The sequence below is a fragment of the Melitaea cinxia genome, chromosome 28 (genome assembly GCF_905220565.1).
Source record: "Melitaea cinxia chromosome 28, ilMelCinx1.1, whole genome shotgun sequence".
In the NCBI taxonomy this organism is placed as follows: domain Eukaryota; kingdom Metazoa; phylum Arthropoda; class Insecta; order Lepidoptera; family Nymphalidae; genus Melitaea; species Melitaea cinxia.
In genome coordinates, this window is record NC_059421.1 from 6,672,952 (window position 1) to 6,695,105 (window position 22,154).

At 34.3% G+C, this 22,154-nt stretch overlaps 2 protein-coding genes across 2 annotated transcripts; one reads left to right on the forward strand and one right to left on the reverse strand.

Moving 5' to 3' along the window:
• The first annotated feature begins 360 nt into the window (after positions 1 to 360).
• On the forward strand, positions 361 to 21,584 carry LOC123667446 (dynein regulatory complex protein 8). The gene is made up of 6 exons (XM_045601342.1): positions 361 to 495; positions 565 to 678; positions 824 to 947; positions 4,856 to 4,982; positions 5,149 to 5,232; positions 21,465 to 21,584. Exons 1-6 carry the CDS (start codon positions 471 to 473, stop codon positions 21,582 to 21,584), a joined length of 594 nt encoding a protein of 197 aa, XP_045457298.1. The 5' UTR covers positions 361 to 470.
• Positions 9,511 to 16,370, reverse strand: LOC123667521. The gene is made up of 8 exons (XM_045601408.1): positions 16,125 to 16,370; positions 14,775 to 14,861; positions 12,505 to 13,387; positions 12,021 to 12,094; positions 11,655 to 11,930; positions 10,931 to 11,401; positions 10,486 to 10,654; positions 9,511 to 10,408 (listed from the first exon to the last, which is right to left on the reverse strand). The coding sequence occupies exons 1-8, from the start codon at positions 16,194 to 16,196 to the stop codon at positions 9,720 to 9,722; spliced, it is 2,721 nt and encodes a 906-aa protein (XP_045457364.1). The 5' UTR covers positions 16,197 to 16,370; the 3' UTR covers positions 9,511 to 9,719.
• Positions 21,585 to 22,154: the final 570 nt, after the last annotated feature.

Below are 22,154 nucleotides of genomic sequence, written 5' to 3' on the forward strand. Positions count from 1 at the left end.
GGTAACACTCCCACGGTACGTCATTTCGGGACATCGAAATTATAAGTTCAGAATAACCTCAATATTATTTTGGAATAACAATAAATATAAAGTTTTGTATGTACTTACGTGTGAAACGATATTTCTTCAGACTTTTTATTCACTTTGGTATTGTTTTTGCACCATTTAATTACATAAGAACGGCATTTTGAAGGCAAAGTTACTGTACGAGGCCCCGTGAGATACTAACGAAAATGAGCGTAGTTTGATGCATATGTGTGCGTGAGCGCGTGTGTTTACTTGAAGGAGCCGAGTTTTGTGGCTTCAGTAACAACAAAGGCCGCGCATTATCTACTTTTTTTTACTTCATCTATGATTTGTAGTTGCTTAGTAACAATGTCGTTAGTCATTTCTGCATATAATTGTCATTTTTAGATTAAAACCTGTACCTGTATTTTTGATATTATTTTGAATCTCATTTAATATTTATTATGGCCCGAAAAGAAGAACCCAAAAGTAAATTTGAATAATAATAAAATGATTAGTGAATACTATTTTGAATTCTTTTAATCATTTTTCTTTCAGTACAACCAAATAATGATTTAGAAAAAAAAATTATAGAAGCTTTTGAGGTGTTCGACCACTCAGGAAAACAAGTTGTAGATGTGCGAGAAATTGGAACAATCTTGAGGTCTCTGGGTAAGATGTTGAGGAATTATCTTTATTTCTTATAAAATTGAATAGACTGAATAAAATACAATTTAAAAAAAAATCTTAAATAATACAGGAAAGTAAATAAGAATTAAATATTAGAATTATGTAAAAAGAGTAAATCTTGTTTTAGGCTGTTGTCCTACAGAGGCTGAAATACAAGAAGTAATTCTTGCTACAGAAAATAAAGAAGCATCTGGAAACGTTCCTTTGGTTAACTTTCTTCCTTACATGTGCAAAGCTATGACAGAACACAGGTTTGTTCTTTATTTAAAATAAAACTTTGACCGGTGACGAGCAATAGTGTCTTGGACTGTAGTGATCAAATGTATTTTTAACCTAAAGAAGAAGGCTATAATAAAGAATAAAAATCATCACATCATCATCATCATCAAAAATGGCGTGAACTCATGTGTTTTGCCCATAGTCACCACCCTGAGCAGGCGGGTTGGTGACCGCAGAGCTGGCTTTATCACACCGAAGACGCTGTTGCCCGTCTCGGCCTATCTATTCCAAAGCTAGCAGTTGAATGGCTATCCCGCCATCGGCATCGGTCGGCTTTTTAAGTTCCAAGGTAGTAGTGGAACTGTGTTATCCCTTAGTCGCCTCTTACGACACCCACGGGAAGATAGGGGGTGGCTATATTCTTTACTGCCAGCCACCACGCAGCAGTTCAGTCAGTTCAGCCTATTGCAGTCCACTGCGGGACATAGGCCTCCCCAAGTTTGCACCAGACATCCCGGTTTCCCGCAATTGTCATCCAGCCTGCACCGGCAATCTTATGTAGATCGTTGGTCCAACGGTCATCGGTCCTGTAATACAGATGACCAGCCCACCTCCACTTCAACTTGCTAATTCTTTTGGCTATGTTGGTTACTTTCGTTCTGTCGCGAATAGTCTCATTTCTAATCCCATCTTTGAGAGAAATCCCAAGCATAGCCCGTTCTGTTGCACGTTGAGTGACTTTAAACTTGTGGATCAGTCCATTCGTCAGTGTCCACGTCTCGGCTCCGTGTGTTAACACAGACAGGTCGCATTGCTCGAAGACTTTTGTCTTCAAGCATTGCGGAATCTTCGAAGTGAAGACACGACGAAGCCTGCCAAACGCTGCCCAGCCTAACCAAATCCTTCTGTCGCTCTCCTTCTCGAAATTGTTGCGGCTTAGTTGGATAGTATGGCCTAGGTAAATATAATTCTGAACAACTTCGAAAAGGGTACCATCGACCGATACCGGTCTAGGTATGACTTGGTTGTTAAACATAACTTTCGTTTTGTCCAAGTTCATACAGAGACCGACACGTCGGGAGGACCCGTTTAGGCCGGCCAGCATCTGGCCTAACTCATCCAACGTCTCCGCAAAGATGACGATATTGTCGGCGAAACGAAGGTGAGAGATGTATTCACCGTTGACGTTTATGCCTCGTTCTCCGCAATCTAAGGTCTTAAAGAAATCCAATATTCCATCTCCCTGTCTTACCCCATGCCGGAGGGAAATAGGTCTTGTTCTCTGGTCCTGGACATGAATGGTCATCGTCACAGCGTCGTACATACACCTCAGTACCTCGATATATCGCCAGACGATATGACATCTCTGCAGAGAGTCCAGAATGGCCCAGGTCTCGTCAGAGTCGAAGGTTTTCTCGTAGTCCACAAATGCCATACAGACCGGCTGATTATATTTTTCTGTCTTTTGAATAATCTGCCGAACAGTATGGATGTGGTCTACGGTGCTATAGCCTATATATGTAAAAATACTACGGTTTTATTTCATTCACAAATTTTTTAAAACTTATTAACAATAATTACAACACGACGATTTGAAGCAATTTTTTCAAAAAACCAAACTCATTTTATAACTGCAACTATTGCTTTACTTTTATTAAAAGATGGTTAAATCTACAGTAGTGACAATGATTAATAGTAATATAAATCTATAACCACAATTTTTACCTTTATCGAAATAAGCTTATATTGTAAACGAAACGTCTACCATATGGCTGCTCCGTCAGGTCCTACCCCCACCTCCGCATTAGTGCTTCTTGCCCCATCCGGCGCACCCATAGGATCCCGTCCAACGTGGGGCTCTAACCGAGAGCCCTCCTATCTGAGACGTATGAGTAGGTCTCGGCAAGGACCTTCGCCACGAGCTCCCACGGGGGGTCACCGGCTAGAGCAGTAGCTGCAGCCCATGATACCGTACGGTACCCCCGGATCACGCTCACCGCGATCATCCTCTGCGCAGATCGCAGCGAGGCCTTATTCCTCGCAATGAGGCAATCTGCCCAAACCGGGTTGCCGCTCATCGCCATACTCTGGCAGATCTCGGAATATACCTGCCTGCAGGCTTATTATGGTAAACTACGTCAACCCTCATTGGAGCAACGTGGTGGGTTAAGCTCTGATCCTTCTCCTACATAGGGAAAGAGGCCTATGCCCAGCAGTGAGATGTTACAGGCTGAAGCGTGTGATAAACTAGTTGTGCCCGAGACTTCGTCCGCTTAACAAAAAAGTTATTGTTCGGTTTGTAGAATTATAAAATATATAAATTTCTAAAATAAAAGTGGCCTAAGTTACTCCTTATTATATCAGCTATCTGCCAGCGATAGTCCCGTGAAAATTGGTCCAGCCATTTCAGAGATTAGCCGGAACAAACAGACAGACAGATAGACAGACAAAAATTGTAAAAAATGTTATTTTGGTATATGTATCGTGTAGACATCACATACACACAGACACTTATTTATTTGTATAGACATTTTATTTATTTGTATAGATAACGTCACGGAGTCGTGACAGGTCAATAACGTTATAGTCAAAGTCGTTTTAGATCTCGAAGAAAATATTTTCATTTGATTTTGTTTTTGTAACGATCAAAACGAGATATTTTTTTAACACAATCCAAGATCCTATTTTAAATGGTTTACTTTATTGTTTATTCATGATATTGTGTGTAATTTGCAATTTCCATTACGGTTACAACATCGACATGGCAAGTGTCAGTTACTTTTGAGTTTAGATTATGGAATTAACCGTGTTCCACTGGCACACGCACAACTGAAAGCCATTAAACCAATAAACCAATCAATCAATTGAATTTGAATTTAATCGTTATTAACATTATGCAAGTGAGCCACTAAACGATTAATTAACAGCAGTCAGCATTTTTAATTGCAACCGGAAATGATCGTCAATTCAAATTTGTCTTAATTTTGATGGCGTAAATGCAATTGATAGTTATACTCACTTCATCGTATTTTACTTTAACTTGTCGACATTTTCATATATATTTGTATAATATTTTTTCCTAGTCTGGTGTATGTTTTTGACTCACCATAGTGATTCGGAGAACACGTAAAGCTATCGGTATTTGTAGTAGGACAAATAATTATTTATCCAGCAACCATCATTGGGAGTGGGTTTCTATCCTGTATGAAAGAGATGGCCTTCATTCGGTGGACGGTTGTGCTTATATGTACTTATAACTCCAGGTTGTTTGAGTTGAGTTCACTATTATAATTTTAGCTGATACAATTAAAATTGTATGCTTCAGCCTGTAATATCCCACGACTGGGCATAAGCCTCTTTCCCCATGTAGGAGAAGGATCAGAGCTTAATCCACCACACTGCTCCAATGCGGGTTGGCGGATATATTCCCTACTATGAGTAACGATCGCTATCAGGTGTACATGATAACAACCGGGACCGACGGCTTAACGCGCTCTCCGAGGCACGGTGGGGAGACCCACAAGGACTGCACTAACACCCAGACCACGGCAAACACTTGTATGGCCAATACAAATGTTTATCATGTGAAACACACATGATAAACACGTTGCTGTAACCGTTGCGCTAACGCGGCGTCTAAATTAAAATTGTAATTGTAAACTAAAATTGTATACCTACATTAAAATCTATACTTTTTGATTAATGGATTTTACGCCGATATAAACAGATAAAAAAAATATATTATATTTTTTTAAGATTTTTAGTTTTAGGTTCATTGTTCTAGTATATATTTTTATATATAGATGTACCTATATTAAATATACAGGAGTATGAAATATGTATTTGTTTAATCACACATGTCAGTGTTAATATAAATAAATAAATGATAAAAAATATATTTATTTTTATTTTATAATTCGAACACAGAACACATTTTCAGATATTATCCAGCCAGTGCGGAAATGTTACTTGCAGCTTTTCGTTACTTTGACAAAGAAAACCGCGGTTATCTGACTAAGGAAAAATTTGCACAGCTTATGCTTCAGGAGGGAGAACCTTTTACTCAGGTAGGTTCCTTCGGCTAGCTTCATGAGGCTTAACTCGTAATAGTTACTATGAAGAATTGATTACAAAAAGAAGGAATAATACTGACAAACAGCTTTTCTACAAAGTTTGACTATGTTTTATCAATATTTAAATTGGGCATTAATAAAGTAAGTTATTACTATACAGGAGGAGTTTGAGGAGATGATGCAAACAGCATTAGATCCAGTAACCGACACTATTATTTACGAGTATTATATAAACCAACTGATGGTATGTACACTTTTTTTCTTCTTTCGTAAAGATTTGTATATTTTATTTAAGTAACAGGTCATTCGACGGTCACAGCAGTTTGAGGTACTTTGGCGCTGGCGCTCCCGAGCTTAGTCCACGCACAAGTCAAACATTTATAGAGGGGGTTCTAATCCTAACGGGGAGGGAGTTGTAGGTGTAAAAGATTACGTTCCGCGTTAAAAAAATTGCTAGCCCTTTTTTAAATTAGACTAAATAGACGATCTACTTTGATAGATTCGTTCCGCTTAATACTTTTCGGGAGCGCATAAGCACGGCTATAATTAACGATAAAAACATTCTATGAGAAAAAGAATTCGTTTCCACATGTGGTTCTTTGGTTGTATGCGGCAGTAAGTATTAATATTTCGACGATTTTTAGGGCTAAAAAAAAATAGTATTGTATGGTTTTGCAGAAGTTCGTTACCAGAGTAGTTCGTATATTTAGATAAAGTAATATTTAAAATGGCTAGGCTTTTTCGTGGAACGTGATATAACACCCACCGAATCCCTCTTTTGGAAGAACGCAGTTAGGAGTTGAAAATCCTATATGTATGTATGAGTCTGTTTCCGGTTTCTCGACACAGGTGCAAATCGATATATTAGCCGTTAAGTATGAGATTTATTATCCAAAACTCTTACTTTACACTGATAATAATGTGTATACCTGTAAAATCACTATTGTAAGTATAACTAAAGTGTGTAAATATATAACCATTAGATATCTTTTAATTTTGTTTCACGGGTCCGCTCACGTGAGCACAACCCTTCAACGTTCATGGGTATGGATATTTGCCAGAAATTCTCAATTTTAACTCAGTGTATACAAGTACACAGGTCTATCCAAACAGTTGAATACGCGATAAGACTTGGTAAAAATTCTGACTTAGATCTAAGGACAAAGTCATTACGCGTCATAACAACTGTTTTGTCCAATAATATTTTTTTAGGATATAGTATGTTCACCTCTCTAGATGTATTGTCACTGATTGACTCTATTTAGTTATAAAAAAGAATATATTAATCTTCATTGAAATATCGTATATATCACGACACGTCAGATTAATGTGAACATGTTCTATTTCTATCAAACCTATCGAAAAAATGCGGGGTATTCCCCCTTTCATCGATTGGATTGTAACTATCTCTTTTTAATATTAATTATTCAAGAGGGAAAGCTGTTGGGGGAATCCCACATGTATTGAAAAAAATTGATTAGGTAGGTATATCTTTAATTTTTATTCTTCTTATTCTTTTCGTAACCATTCGTGTCATGAGCCAGTGATGTAAAAGCTACCGATTTACCGGTGAAACTCGCAATTTTGGTGAACAAATACCGATAAAATTATTTTACGGTATATTTCCCGATTTACTCTATTTCAGCACATGAAACTTAAATTATATGACTTTTGAGGTTTGTAAAAAAACAAAAAAAAAAAAATAACACTGTTTGTACCATAGGCATTTTATATGAGCCTCTTATTAAACAAGTCAATTTAAGCTGTATACTGTGTACCAAGGATTGAAAATTATTGTTCTTGGAATGTAGGGGCTTCCCACAGTTATCAATTCCGAGTGAAACACAACATTTCAATAACAAGTAGAATAGGTTAAAGATGCTAAGAAATAGGGCTTACAAATCAAATTAATGAACTCAAAACAGCTTTATGACAATGTTACCCAACATAAAGAACCGACCATAACTAGATCACAATTTAATAATACCTATATAGGTAGGTAGTATTTCGGTAGATTTTAATTTCAAGTAATAGACATTGATTTATCTAATGTACGGTGTTTTCTGTGTTCATCTTAATGTTTTATCGTTATAATCAAGAGAACAATATTATGCTTTTTCGTTGTAACACAACAGCGAAAACATGTAATAGATTTTTAGTATTTTCTCGTTCTCTTTTGGTAGAATTTAGTAGTTTTTAACCTCCACAAGCAGTAGATTCGTTAAAAGAAATCTGGTCACACAGCATAGAAGAACATTTCCACAGAGTACATTGCACAGAGCCTAGTAATACTTACGTACATTGTATAATAAGTGCTCCCGCACACATACAATTAAGTTGGCCGACTACCGAACAACTAAATTGCGTATGTTTACAATTTAGTTGATCAACTTTATTTTGTTGGTTGGTTAACCGCAGACTAGTCGATTTATCAGTGACAGTGTTGCTAGCGCGGTGCATGTGCGTGAAAATGTGGAAAAAAACGCTCTAATTGCTCTAGTAATAAAAAGAAGACGAAAACAAAAAAGAAAATTTTGGGTGCACCTGTATTAAGTTATAGATTAGAATATGGGAAGCATCGTACATTGCATTCTAAACTCAGATGTTATCCAGATAAATTTTTTTCATACTACAGAATGAGTATTTCGTCTTTTGATGAACTCGTATATCTAATTGGGCCAGCAATAATCAAACAGGACACACCTTTTCGACTCGCTATAGCCGTTGAAGAAATATTTTTTTTTTTTTAAATATAATAAATATATATCCACGGACTTTTGAAACCCATGTCCTGTTTTATTTCTAAAACATGCAATTTTTTTTAAAATTAAGGTTCATCTATAAGTTCTTCTACTTTTTCGTTTGCAACAACTGATCGGGACGCGGACGTCGTATCCGTCGACGAAGATCCGGGCATAGGGAAATCACGCGCACGCGTGTAGTTGTGTTCCATCACAGATTAGTATATATGTAGCTAGCTATGTTCCATCTTGCCGTACGACTGACTAAGTTGGAGATAGTCAGCGAGCTTGTATAAGGTAACCGTGCTAAGGAAAAGTTGGACAACTTTTTAATTGTACGTCGATCGGAAGTGAATTTCGATTCTGATACGATCGGTATCCAATTAATTAGTTGGACAACTTAGTTGGAGAAGATGTGCGGGCTTCCATATGTATACCTATTAGTATACTCTGCGATTTAGTCGTAACGGCGTTCGGCCAACTTAATTGTATGTGTGCGGAAGCACTAACAGTAGGGAAAACATTTCAAACGATGGACCTTTTCTAGAACTGCGGCTGTATTGATTCAAAATATCGTTCTGATGCGTCAGAACACGACATAATAATGTAAACGCTATCCATCACGTCATGCAACGACACGACACGACAGTCAAATATAAATCCACCTTTGATTATGGACTCCGTGGCGCAACGGTAGCGCGTCTGACTCCAAATAAATAATAGCGTATCGGTTTCGTCTTGCGTCAACAGAATTGGTTCGAAATTCGAATGCTTGCTAGGTGTAACGGCAATCTTCGATAAGCTAGACGCTTGTTGAAGTAAAACGCGTACTTCTTTACGCACGCATGACTTGGCGAGTTAGGTGAATGCGTGGCGAGAGCGATGATGAGATGGCTTATATAGGTATCTAATTGACAGAATTATTAAAATATTCATGACTAGCTGACTGCACCGAGTTGGATAATTCTAATTTTTTGGCTTCGTTATTGTCATGACAAAATTCGTAAAAAAGAAAATTAAAAATACATGTTCTTATGAGAAAACTAATTGGTAGTACGAAGTTTGCCGCGTAAGCTATTATAATAATAATATAAATATATACCTAATGAGTAGTTTGAAACAAATAGTCTATATTAAAACCTACAACTACAAGTAAAAAGCGATCTTCTTCTTTACATACTATGGCTCCATTAGTTGTTCGCTGATGAAAAATGCTAAAAGTGGATTATAATAGTCCGGAGAAATGATCCGATTTTGACAGTACACCAGTGCAGTGAAAAGCAGTACCTTTTAGTTTTAAATAAACATCCACGGGCCCAAAATGCCCATGCCTTTTATTAAACTATTCATTATCATTAGAATTTCGACAGTCCTGTGACTGCCTAGTAAAGCTAGTACACACACACATCATTACATAATTTTATACATATTAAATTATCATCCATATTCACATTCATACCTGTCCACCACCTACAGGTCATTTTTCTGTCTTTGTTCATCAAACCCCAAAGCAAATACCTTTTATCCAAAGCATTATTCAGGTCATGTGTAATTTTGTTAAATGTTTTTTTGTTATTTTTTTATTATATGTATGTTCATATGTTTTTGTGTTAATGAATTCACCTAAATTATGGAATATGATGGTTGCAAATAATATATTTTTTTTAATGAATATTTTATTCATCCTCATTTAACAATCGAAACTTTAGTAATAAGAAAAAATAACCTAATTGATTAAAAATATGTGTATAATTAAAAATATGTAGAACAATACCAACTACTTTGATACTGATATAATTTTATTACATTAAAAAAAAAAAACTTTCAAATCATTCAAATTTAAAACAAATATTGAGTAAAGTCATCAATCAAAGGTTCGGGTTTATTTCACATTAAAAACCTATCAATGCAATGAATTAATTTTTTAGAACTAATCTTGTTCTTAATTGTAATGCTATTTCTGTAAAATTTAACTTGAGTTGACTGTGTGTTAGTTATTTTGTGCAAAACGACTAGCTCTCCTTGTCCTAATGGTGCTAGGAGTAACGTTGGCTAAACGTGATGAGCTTCTGGTCGGTGTCGATCTGCCAGATTCTTTTAAATTATCTTTTATCCTGTCATCAGCTTTTGAATTTATGTCTTTTTCAAAATCATGTTTTTCTGTATCTTCTGCAATCGTTTCAAGTTCTTTTTGATTGGCATCTTCTTCTTTTGAGTTATCATCTTTATTACTGTCAATATAATTGTTTGTGTTTTGAGTATCACATTTTTCAGTTGTATTCGCATTTTCCAGAGCTTCTTGTTTTGATTTTTCATAGTCATTTGACTCTTTATTTCCAGCATTAACATTTCCAATTGTAGTCAAGTCTGTATTAAGCTCTTGGTCAGTTTTATCTTTGTCACTGTTTGGTTCATTTGCCACTAAATCTACATCAGTTTTTGGTGTTTTATCTGAACTAATCTTATTGTCATTTGATTGTGCTACTTCTTCAGTTTTTCTGATTGTGCTTAGTAAATCCGTTATCTGGTTTTCTAGATCTGAACTAATGAGACTGCTATTAAGCAATGATTGGTTGGGGGTGTTCGCACCATGTTCATTACTGTCACTTTCAGATGGTGTAGCTTCTTTTGGTTTGCTTACTTGATTTTCGCTGGCTTTAATTACAATAGTCGCATTATCTGAAAATAAAACGAATTGATATATAATTTGTACAAAATTTAACAATTAACTAAATATATAATGTAACATTACTTACCAACAACAGATTCGTTGACTGCAAGAATTTTATTGTAATCTTCAATGTTTTTGAAACCAATGACAAGGAGATTGCTGATGCTTTTGTGTTTCTTGATTGATGTTGGATTAAACTGATTAAGAAAATCGTAGATAACTGCTCTAGCCGGCAGAGCTGGACGACTGATCAACTGTAAAGAAATATTTATTTTGTTATCTTTTGCTATTGTAAAAACATTTTACACTAAAATGACATGCAAATATTATTTTTTTTACAGTAAAAGGACAAAGAATATGGATTTAGATGACAGTTACTGAATTAATGAAAGATATATCATTTTTACTTGACATTTGAAGCCAGTATGTAAAAATAAGGTTTTTACAGCTTCTGGTTTATAACACTTATGATAGATTGCTTTACTTATAGCAAAAAGTATTGGTAAATAAGTAAAATAGTGTTATGTTACCTTAACATAATACACTTCTGATGATGCAGGTGTTTTAGGAGAAGCTGGTACTTTGTCTTTTGCAAGAACTTCACTTTGTATCACTGAAGTATTTTCAGGTAAAGGTGATGATTTTGGTGATGAAACTAAGTTATTTGCAACTTCCGATTTTTTTGGAGTCGTAATACTTGATTCTTTTGTACGTTCTGAAGTTGTTTCGGATGAGATAATTGTAGTAGATTCTGTTGCAGTTGTAGATTCTGTTGCAGTTGAAGATTCTGTTGCAGTTGTAGATTCTGTTGCAGTTGTAGATTCATTAGAATTAGATGTCAATGATGTATCATTTGCTTTAGTTGATTGTTCTTGATTTGCCTCATCTACTATATGTTGATTAGGCTTTATGTATCTTCCTGTCCTCTTCTTCAACTCCGTTACAATTAGAGCTTTTTTACCTAAGAATTCTCTGTCCATGAGCATGATTGACAATAGCATCTGAAAATTACGACAATTAAATATGGTTTAAGTATTTAGTTAATAGGTTCTAAGTTTTTAAGACAGGGCGCAGAGGGAAATATCTTGCCTAAAATTTTGAACAGCCGGACTAAGTACCTCTCACCCTTACAGAATATCAATGTTAAATAACACTAGAGTTAAACTCTAGTAGTGAGCAAGAAAGTCCTAGGGAGAGTCGAGGGTACAATCCGCAATATGCAAAAAACAAAGCCAAAATGAAAATAATACTTACATCTTTAAATTTAGGTAATATTTTGGGTAGTCTAGCTTCGATAAGTTCGTCCATAAAATCTTTATAGTACTTCATTTTTGAAAACTGCTCACAGACAGGTTCAACTATTGCAATGTCATCATCTTTAACATTTTCAGTATTATCTTTTTGTTCATCAGCATTGTTTGCACCCTTGTCCTCAGTTTCGTTTTGTTCATTACCAATATTTTTCGGCTCAGGCATATTTTTAGCCAGTTCCTCCAAGCCTTTTCCTTTATTCATGTACAATTTTTCCAGCTGAAAAAAACATTGGTATAATTTGTGTAACTTATTAACTATTTGTTTGTTGAAGATTGAAATTAAAATGGAATGTAAAAAAAATCTTACATTTTGGAACATTTCTTCCAATTTGCTAGTCAATGTTTTTGCCATGTTTTTCTTGTAAAATTCTTCTGGATCATCTGAAATATTTAATACTCGGTTAAACTAATAAATTAATATTTTAAAAAGGAGCCTTGAATAGGAAAAAAATGGGAAACAGTTTTGATTTAGGAAAATAATTCAATTTCCCTGTTTAAATAAATTATCTTTTTGATTGTGAAATAGCTTTATTTGCCAATATAAATAATAATATATTTTTTGACAAATGTATACTATTTCACCTACTGTTTTAATATTTAATAAAGATAAGAAAAATACAAAATATAGTTCTTACTGAACTAACAACATTATGGATTTATGACTGCAATGAAACAGTCACGATAGATTTTCAAAAGATACAACCAATTTATTTGCAAAAGTTTAAAAGAAACCTTTTAAACTTTTGAGTAAATTGTATAAAAAAAACATGGAAGAGATACAATAATATCACCTGATTCTATAAGCTGTGTGAGACCTATTGTCTTAGTGCTTAAGCCTTGGGCATCCTTGGCTATTTGCACTAATTCAATGTCTGTATTCTTCGGATATTTCTTGCGATAGTTAGCGACAATATCGCTAACATTGCCAACGACTTGATCGAGCATTACGTTCCTTATACGAGTTCGAATGGTATGCTTTATCAGACGTTGTACGAAACTAGCATTGAAATATTCGAGATCGCCAGGAGTGGTGCAATGTTCAGACTTAATATCTTTCATGATCGTACCCAATGCCAACTCCAATCGTCCCTTCATTTGAACCGTTGGTGTTTTATCAGCCCTTAAGATTTGGCTAAAATCAGCCTTCTTATCAACATCAGTATCAACTACTTTGGAAACTAAACTTTTAGCTATGTCATTAGAATAATTGGCGAGTTTGTTTGGAGCCTGTTGGGGTTTAGGTTTGGACACTTTTGAAGGTTTGAAATCTTTGCGAGGTGGAAATTTCCTTTGAATTTTTTGGCTAATACTAGGCTGAATGCTCATAAGAGGTCTTATGGGATTTGAAACATTTCTGGGATGGGGTTGTTGGGACTGAAACCTTTTTGGTGTAGAATACCCTGTATTTTGTTTTGGTGCAGAATACCCTGTATTATGTTTTGGTATTGAAGTTTGCCAAGGGTTGATTCTTGGTGCAGTTGTAAAGTTTTTGTTAGTAGTGGCTGGTGCCCAATATTGATTTGGTGTTTGGCGTTTGGGGCCCTGAGGTATGGTGAAATTACCAGACCTGCTAGGACCATCATACCTATCGGAATAGTTATTTGTACTAAACTGATAATTATTAGGTTCTCCACGATTGTAACTTTTAGAGGACTGCCCATAATCATACTGCCTCTGAAATTTAATCAAAAATTCAAATTACAATAGAAACTTGTATAATTAAGTTAAAAACTAAGTAGAACTGATATAGTATTACCTCCCTTATATAAGCCATGGAATTTATGGTATTTTACTGATCAACTTATTCAATGTGAGAATAGATGCTCATAAAATATCACATTCCTGGCATATAACATTTGAGGTAATATATCACAGACCTTCAAAATTCATAGAAGGAAAAATTTCTATTTGTTATTGTAGAAAATAAAACAAGAGTACATCACAATACACTGTACGCAAAAATAAATAATTAAAATAATAATCATCATCATCATTACAGCCTATACAGTCCACTGCTGGACATAGGCCTCCACAAGTTTACGCCAAAAATAACGTGAACTCATGTGTTTTGCCCATAGTCACCACGCTGGGCAGGCGGGTTGGTGACCGCAGTACTGGCTTTGTCGCACCGAAGACGCTGCTGCCCGTCTTCGGCCTGTGTATTTCAAAGCCAGCAGTTGGATGGTTATCCCGCCATCGGTCGGCTTCATAAGTTCCAAGGTGGTTGTGGAACCTTGTTATCCCTTAGTCGCCTCTTACGACACCCACGGGAAGAGAGGGGGTGGCTAAATTCTTTAGTGCCGTAGCCACACAGCACACACACAAAATAATAATATTATTTATAAATGTTAATTTTCGTTTTAAATAAGTTTGTGTAGCAAAGTTGCTGGAGTATTTAACAATAATAGTTTTTTAAGTAGTGGTAATGAAACTGCAAAATAATTTGGTAAAAATCTTTCATGACAATTTCAATTTCTTTTTTTAAAGAACTTACAAATTTAACAAACAGAACAACATAGAAATATATTGAAACTCCTGAACCCTGCCCCTTGCTGTTTCACCCACATTATTTCCAATCCCAGTAGGAGTGTCGAGATAAAAAATAAACTATGCGATATTCTGGACTTCCACCTATATACCGAGTTTCAATATAATAAGTTTTGTAGTTTTTCCTTGAATGTGTAGAAACATCTATCCATCCCCACAAACTTGGGGATTAATTAATTAACATATGATCATTATAGATATTTAAAAATGTATTCTTTCTAATGTATTTCTCATATAAGTGAATTGTTAATTCTTATGAGAATAAATATCTTTGACCTGAACATATGATCATTTAACACTCAATTAAAACATTTGTACATATATAAAATGGATTATGTATGAAAAAATTTAACCACAACATATCGTCATAATGAAGTGTCTTTATATCCAGATATTACTCCACTACGTCCCTAAATTGTGGGGATGTAGTGTAGTATTTATATATTATTATTATTATTACTTATATAATATATTATATAAGTAATACTGCAGTGAAGGTTATAATTAAAATTACCTTTGATTCGAGCCTGTTGAGCATTTCTTGCTCCTGCTGGATTATGTCTCGCTTACGCTTCAATAACTCCAGTTCTATGTCCAAGTCCTTTCAACAAATAAATTAATTAACATACGATCATTTAACACTCAATTAAAAATTAGTACATATATAAAATTGATTATGTATGAAAAAATTTAAGCACAACATATCGTCATAAAGAAATATCATTATATAATTCATATCCAACAATGTTGATATTCACTTCTTCTTCTTCTAGTTAAAATGGCTTTCAATAGTGCCAAATAAGCACAGATGATTTCGCCAATGTCACGTAGAATGGAGAATACACGAAGGAGATTGATCGTGCGTTCAAGATTACAACCTTCGTTAATTTATTTAAAAAGTATATAGGAAATAGGTAGTAGTTAGTATGAAATAAAATATCTCGTCACATCTTAATATTTAAAAATGTTAGTTTAGCCAATACTCTATTAGGCACACTGAGGGCTTTTTCACCCGTTGCTGATATCTATGAGACATATAAAATCCAAAAGATAAAAGTTTATATATTTTAACTGTTAGGTATTTCAATTCATAACCTGAAAATTCAAATGTTACTAAGGTTAAACCTTGGCCATGATTTTTTTTCTTTGTAATCAGGATGAATAAAAATATAAATGTCCAGATCAAAATCATATCTCAAAAGCTTGAAAACAAGAAGGATGACTATTGTGAACAATATTGACAAATGATGGTAATTTAGTGATAGCAACAGATTTCTATAAACAATTAATATATTTACACTAAATATTATATATTTATGTATGTTGCAATCGTAATTTCTTCACGTCTGGTATATTGAAAACCCACAAAGCATGTCACATTGTCACACATCTTTTGTTTTAATTCAATTCCTCTATGCAAATATCTGGTCCAAATTATATTACATACTATGTAGATTGTTTATACTTGTTTAAGGGCCTGTTTCACCGTTTGTGGATAAAGTTGATCTTGCAGATAAGTTACAGATAAGACTTTGACAGCGCGCTGTAGCGGGAGGCAGAATAGGTCATTAGGACCAGTTTAATCTCAATTAATAAACTATAACCTTAAGATTAATATATGCAAATAGAAATATTCTCATAAATATTGATTAGAATTTGATGGTGAAAAAGAATAATGAGTCATAATCTTTTAAATGTGTATTCATCCGTCAAGCGTTATCCGCAACTGGAGAAACAGGTTACTCAACTAAATACCACAGAATGTGAAACATAGAACATGCATCGTTTCTCTCTAAAGTGCAAATGCAAACAAGCTCGAAAACAAATTATTTTTAAAATCTAAAGATGGATGTTATATACTTACACGAAGATGAGTTGTCAGTAGAGGTCCATCGGAAGACGGCTGGGGGTTATTATAGCCTCGGTTACGTCTCATTTTTATAAGTAGATATTTAATGTACTGTTTTTCCCTTTTTCTAATGACTAAAGAAAGAAACCTAAGGGGTTTTGTCAAATCGAAGTTAATAATTAATTAGCACGGTCCGCGACGCTTTCCGACAACTGTAAGAGTCAAGAGTAAAGAGTAAAATGTCGGTGTCCAAAGACAAACCAGAGTATATAGGTATCGGTGTCCACAACCAAAGAGTATATATTTATTAGGGCCGTTGATAAAATATCGATATATCGAAATATCGATATTATTATTTAGAAATATCGATATTTATTACTAATACTTTTTTGGGCGATATATTGAAATTTAAATATCGACACTCGATATTTTGAAGTAAAACTTTTTTACGCAAGCTTGTCTTGGGGAGTAAACTGGGAAATACGTGATGAGAGTGTTACGAAAAGTGTGATCGGGCGAGGTGAATGGAAATTGAGAGGGACACATAAGTTAGTGAAAGTAGAAAGAAAGAGAGACTTATGTTTCGTAACGCTTTCGTAGTGTAGTCTAAAACTTACTCGTATTTTCAAGTAACTTTTTATTTTTTTTTTCTATATATTGTAAGTATATGGTAATTTAAGCCATGCCACTAGATCATTGGATGTGGGATAAGCGGAATTAATGGATCGACGAAATTTCATAAGATTCAACTAAACTATGTGTGCGGGAGATCTGGGGGTAAGGGACTCACAGAACTTAATCCAACTACTTTTTTTCTTCTTACGGAAAAGCTTTTTACACTTCGCCTCGATATGACGATACTTGATGAAATTTTCAACAGTCTACGTTATTGTTTTTTTTTTTAAAAACAAAGCCGATGAAATCCAATAGAAAAAATATTAATCTATCGAAATATCGATATTTTTTTTTTCGATTTATCAAACTCCGATATTGATATATTTAAAAATATCGATATATAGTTATGCATGCACGCCAGCCCTCCGTCTTAGATTAGTACCAAAGAGTAAAATAACTTGCTTATACAGATTAGTACGAAACTGTTCCGCTGACTTAGCAGTGCCACCGGGAAGTTTATAATATTAAGAACGTAGACTAAACATAGATTATTAATTACTTCCTGGACTTGTTTTTAAGAAACATGAATGTAATAATATACTGTGTGAGAATCAGAAATATAGCAGTTTCTCATATATCATTTTAAGTATAAATAGTTTTATATATATCCATCCATCCATCATATCCAAGGGCAAAGTTTGACTATAACGAGAATTCGATATTTTAAAAAATATCAACAGCCCTAATATTTATGGTCCACAACTGACAGTCAGACACAAATCACAATTACACATATATTTTCGACGTAGTGTTACTATCTTTCAAAAATATTTGTTCCTAAAGTTCAGTTAAAATTTAAAAATAATGTTTAAAATTAAAAGTTAAGCGTTAAAAACTTAAAACCATTTACCATAGTATTTCTTTAAATCTCTAATTTTCTTTGACTGTGTTGAAGCATCCTCGAATAGTCATTTTACAAACTAAAATTTTAGTGATTATTATTTTTAAAAGTGAAGCATCCTCCCATTTGGAATGTAAATTCTGCAGAGAGGAATCAGCAAGAAACTCCGCAGTTACTCTTTTGAAAATAATGTACAAAATGTGTTTTAGTAGAAAATTAGTCATATCTTGCATGAAATACAGCGTCACTAAGTCCGAACATCTTTATCAACTACTAAATGACCCCGCAAACGTTATTTTGCCATATATGTTAGTAACCCCCTTAATCACCCCCTCCCTCCCCTTATAACAGCTGTATGAAAAATAGATGAAGGCCGATTCTCAGACTTACCTGATATGCACACAAAATTTCATAAATATCAGTCCAGCCGTTTCGGAGGAGTATCGTAACTAACATAGTGACACGAGAATTTTATATACATTTAAACATAAAATGTATTAATAAATATATTAATAAATATGTTTATCTTTTTTTTATATTGGAATGTAACGCTTCTTTTTGCATGTGGTGTTCACCTTAATAAATTGTAACACTTAGCTCTAAAGTATTTATTAGGTTTATTATTATATATTAGGTATTAGGTTTACGTTATTGTGTAATTAGTGTTAACAATTACTGGTGATCCTAAATAAATAAATAAATTTAAGAAGATTTTTCACTTAATATTTTATTCAATCACAATAAAATATAGCTCATGTCATTCCTGAATAGTGTAGCTTTCTTGTTATTAGTGAAAGAACTTTCGTGATCGAATCAGTATTTGCAAGGATTACCCCATACAAACATATAAAGTTAGAAACTTTACCTCTTTTTAATAATCATATGCTTTATCTTTTTAATAAAAACTTTAAATTTATGTAGCGACAATTATAAAATTGTTTTTGAGAGTACATGCGAATACTGTAACCCAGAAAGGAGACGGTTACTTTGAGCAGTCAGAAACATGGATTTACAATTTTCTTACTCATTCTCGTGTTTATACTGCGATTATTACTCTTTATATAAAAACAATCCATATTCTTGTGAATATACATAATATTGTTATAAATATTGTGATGCAACTGTTAATATGTTTACCTTATAAAAAGCACCCCGCAGGGAGACTCGAGCTCTACGATCATATACGCCGCGAATAGCCCTTTTTGCAAAATAGATACAGTCACAATATCTGTAGCCTTGCCCCACAGTAACAGACCATAAGACAATACTATGGGAATAGCTAAAATATATTAAACGCGCAGTAGCAACGTCGGTCAGTTGTCGAACTTTTTTAACTGCGAATACTGCGGACCTAAGTCTTACCATTCAAGGATGAAAAATGGGAATTCAGGTCAAAGATATTTATTCTCATAAGAATTAACAATTAACTTTACTAACAATTAACTTAAAGAATACATTTTTAGGGTTCCATAGCCAAATGGCAAAAAACGGAACCCTTATGGATTCGTCATGTATGTCTGTCTATCCGTCCGTATGTCACAGCCACTTTTTTCCGAAACTATAACAACTATACTGTTGAAACTTGGAAAGTAGATGTATTCTGTAAATAGAATTAAGATTTTATACAAAAATAGAAAAATAATTGTGTTTGCTCGCAAACGAAAAAAAACCGACTTCAATTACATCGACGAGTAATACAACGTAGATCGACGAAAAAATAGTCAAGTAACTACGCGTTATCAAAGATTACTCAAAAAGTAGTTATCAGAGCTCAATAAAATTTATATGTGACCAATGACAAACATCAGCTTTCGATTAAATTAAAAATTATTAAAATCGATACACCCAGTAAAAAGTTATTGCGGATTTTCAAGAGTTTCCCTCGACTTCTCTGAGATTCCATCATCAAATCCTGGTTTCCTTATCATGGTACTAAACTAAGGATATCTTCTTTCCAACAAAAAAATAATTATCAAAATCGGTACACCCAGTAAAAAGTAATTGCGGATTTTCAAAAATTACCATCAATTTCTCTGGGATCCCATCATCAGATCCTGATTTCCGTATCATGATACCAAACTAGGGATATCTCCTTTCCAACAAAAAAAAGAATTATCAAAATCGGTACATCCAGTAGAAAGTTATGCGGTATAATACAACGTAGGTCGACGAAAAAAGCGTCAAGTAAAAACGCATTATTAGGTATAGCTCGAAAAGTAGTGGTTAGATCTCAAATAAATTTAAATGGGACCAATTGGCACACACCACCTTTCGATTAAAAGAAAATTTGTCGAAATCGCTCCACCCAGTCAAAAGTTCTGATGTAACATACATAAAAAAAAAAATACAGTCGAATTGAGAACCTCCTCCTTTTTTGGAAGTCGGTTAAACCAATAAATTTTGGGGGTTCCCCATAATTAGAACTGAAACTCAATTTTTTTTCCATCAAACCCATACGTGTTGGGTATCGATGGATAGGTCTTCAAAAATTATATTGAGGTTTCTGATATCATTTTTTTCTAAACGGAATAGTTTGCGTGAGAGACACTTTCAAAGTGATAAAGTGTGTGTTCTCCCCTGTAATTTCTAAATTAAGAGAATGATAAAACAAAATAAAATATATGATAGCCATTCACCGAAAAATTGTTTGAAGGAGATCTAGTAAGTAGTTTTTTTTTAAATAAATCATAAACCGCAATTCACCGTTCACTCAATCAATTCAAATATAAAAAAAAAAAAATCTAGATAGCTAGACAGTTGAAATTTTTACAAATTATGTATTTCTGTTGCCACTATAACAACAAATACTAAAAACAAAATCAAATAACTATTTAAGGGGGGCTCCCATACAACAAACGCGATTTTTTTTTGCCCTTTTTGCTCGATATTAATAATAGAAACAGGTAGAGGCATTTGAAGTATTCAGTAAATACTCAGTTATATTTATTTTACTCAGTTCATTATTCATCATCACTTCAGCATATTGCAGTTCACTGCTGGACATAGGCCTGTTGCCCAAAGTCACCACGCTGGGCAGGCGGGTTGGTGACCGCAGAGCTGCCTTTGTCGCTAAGACGCTGCTGCCCGTCTTCGGCCTTGTGTATTTCAAAGCCAGCAATTGGATGGTTATCCCGCCATCGGTAGGATTTTTAAGTTCCAAGGTAGTAGTGGAACTGAGTTATCCCTTAGTCGCCTCTTACAAGAAGAGAAGTTCGAAAGAGAAAAGTCTCGAAGAGAGGGTTACTCAGTTGTATTACTTTAATAATAAATAATTAAATTAAAATACAAAAATATTTAGGAGGCTCATAAATGAATTTTTTATTCGATATTAAAATTAATGTACCTACTTTTGTCTAGTTGTTGTTGTTTGTTTGTTAGCTGTTTGGCTAAGGCATTAAAGAATATTGCCCCCTCTGAATCCAGTGGGCGGACTTATGGCTAATTAGCCATTTCTTCCAGACAACCCATACATAGAAAGGAAACTTCTTATCTAAATTGGGTAGGTGGTGTAGATGTATAATAAACTTACATACAAATGTCTACATTCAAATAGTTTTTAGTTTGGTTTATTTATAAGAGCGTGTTTTTTTAAGTTATTTTTTAAACTAATATTCATGATTATTTCGTGTACCACACAGTTATTATATTCTAATGTTGCTAGAGTATATAGGCAAAAGTTTTAAAATGTCTATCTACTCCAGAATTCTCGAATATTCAAATGAGTATATAATTATAATGATTAATAATACAATTAAAATATTTATAATTAGCAACTGGTAAAACATTCCCTAATAGTTAGTCCTTTTTATTATAAATTAGTAATTTAATTATTAACATAGGTTGCGCCCAAAGATGTTTATGACAAAGCGGATGAAATAGAACTTGAGCGAAAGAGAAAAGAAGCTGCTGCTCCGAAGAAAAGAAGAGCCTCTTCGCTTCTTAGAGCCGCACAATTATGAAATATGCCTGTTACCTATACATTTTTAAATTTATGTAGACTAATATACAGTATTACTGGTAACTCAACGTACTTCTCAACAACAAACTCAACGAGCCAAAATGCAACAAATTTGATGTGTTCTTGAGCCAAGAATATATCGACGACGCGCGACGACGCGTTGGCGCAACGGTCACAGGACTGGTTTGTGACTGTTGCGTTGGCGGTTGCGGGTTCGATCTCCGCGCATGAAAAACATTTGTTGGCTATACAGATGTTTGTCGTGATCTGGGCGTTTACTCAGTCCTTGTGGGTCTCTCCACCGTGCCTCGGAGATCACGTTAAGCCGTCGGACTCGATTGTTATTATGTCTACCTGATAACGATTGTTACTCATAGTAGGGAATATAGTCGCCAACCCGCATTGGAGCAGTGTGGTGGATTAAGTTCTGATCCTTCTCCTACATGGGGCAAGAGGCCTATGCCCAGCAGTGGGATATTACAGGCTGAAGCGAAGAATACGAGTTACCAATACATCTGTATAGATATCAGACAGTTAAAAAGTAGATTAGTTTTAAATTAGTTGTGAAATT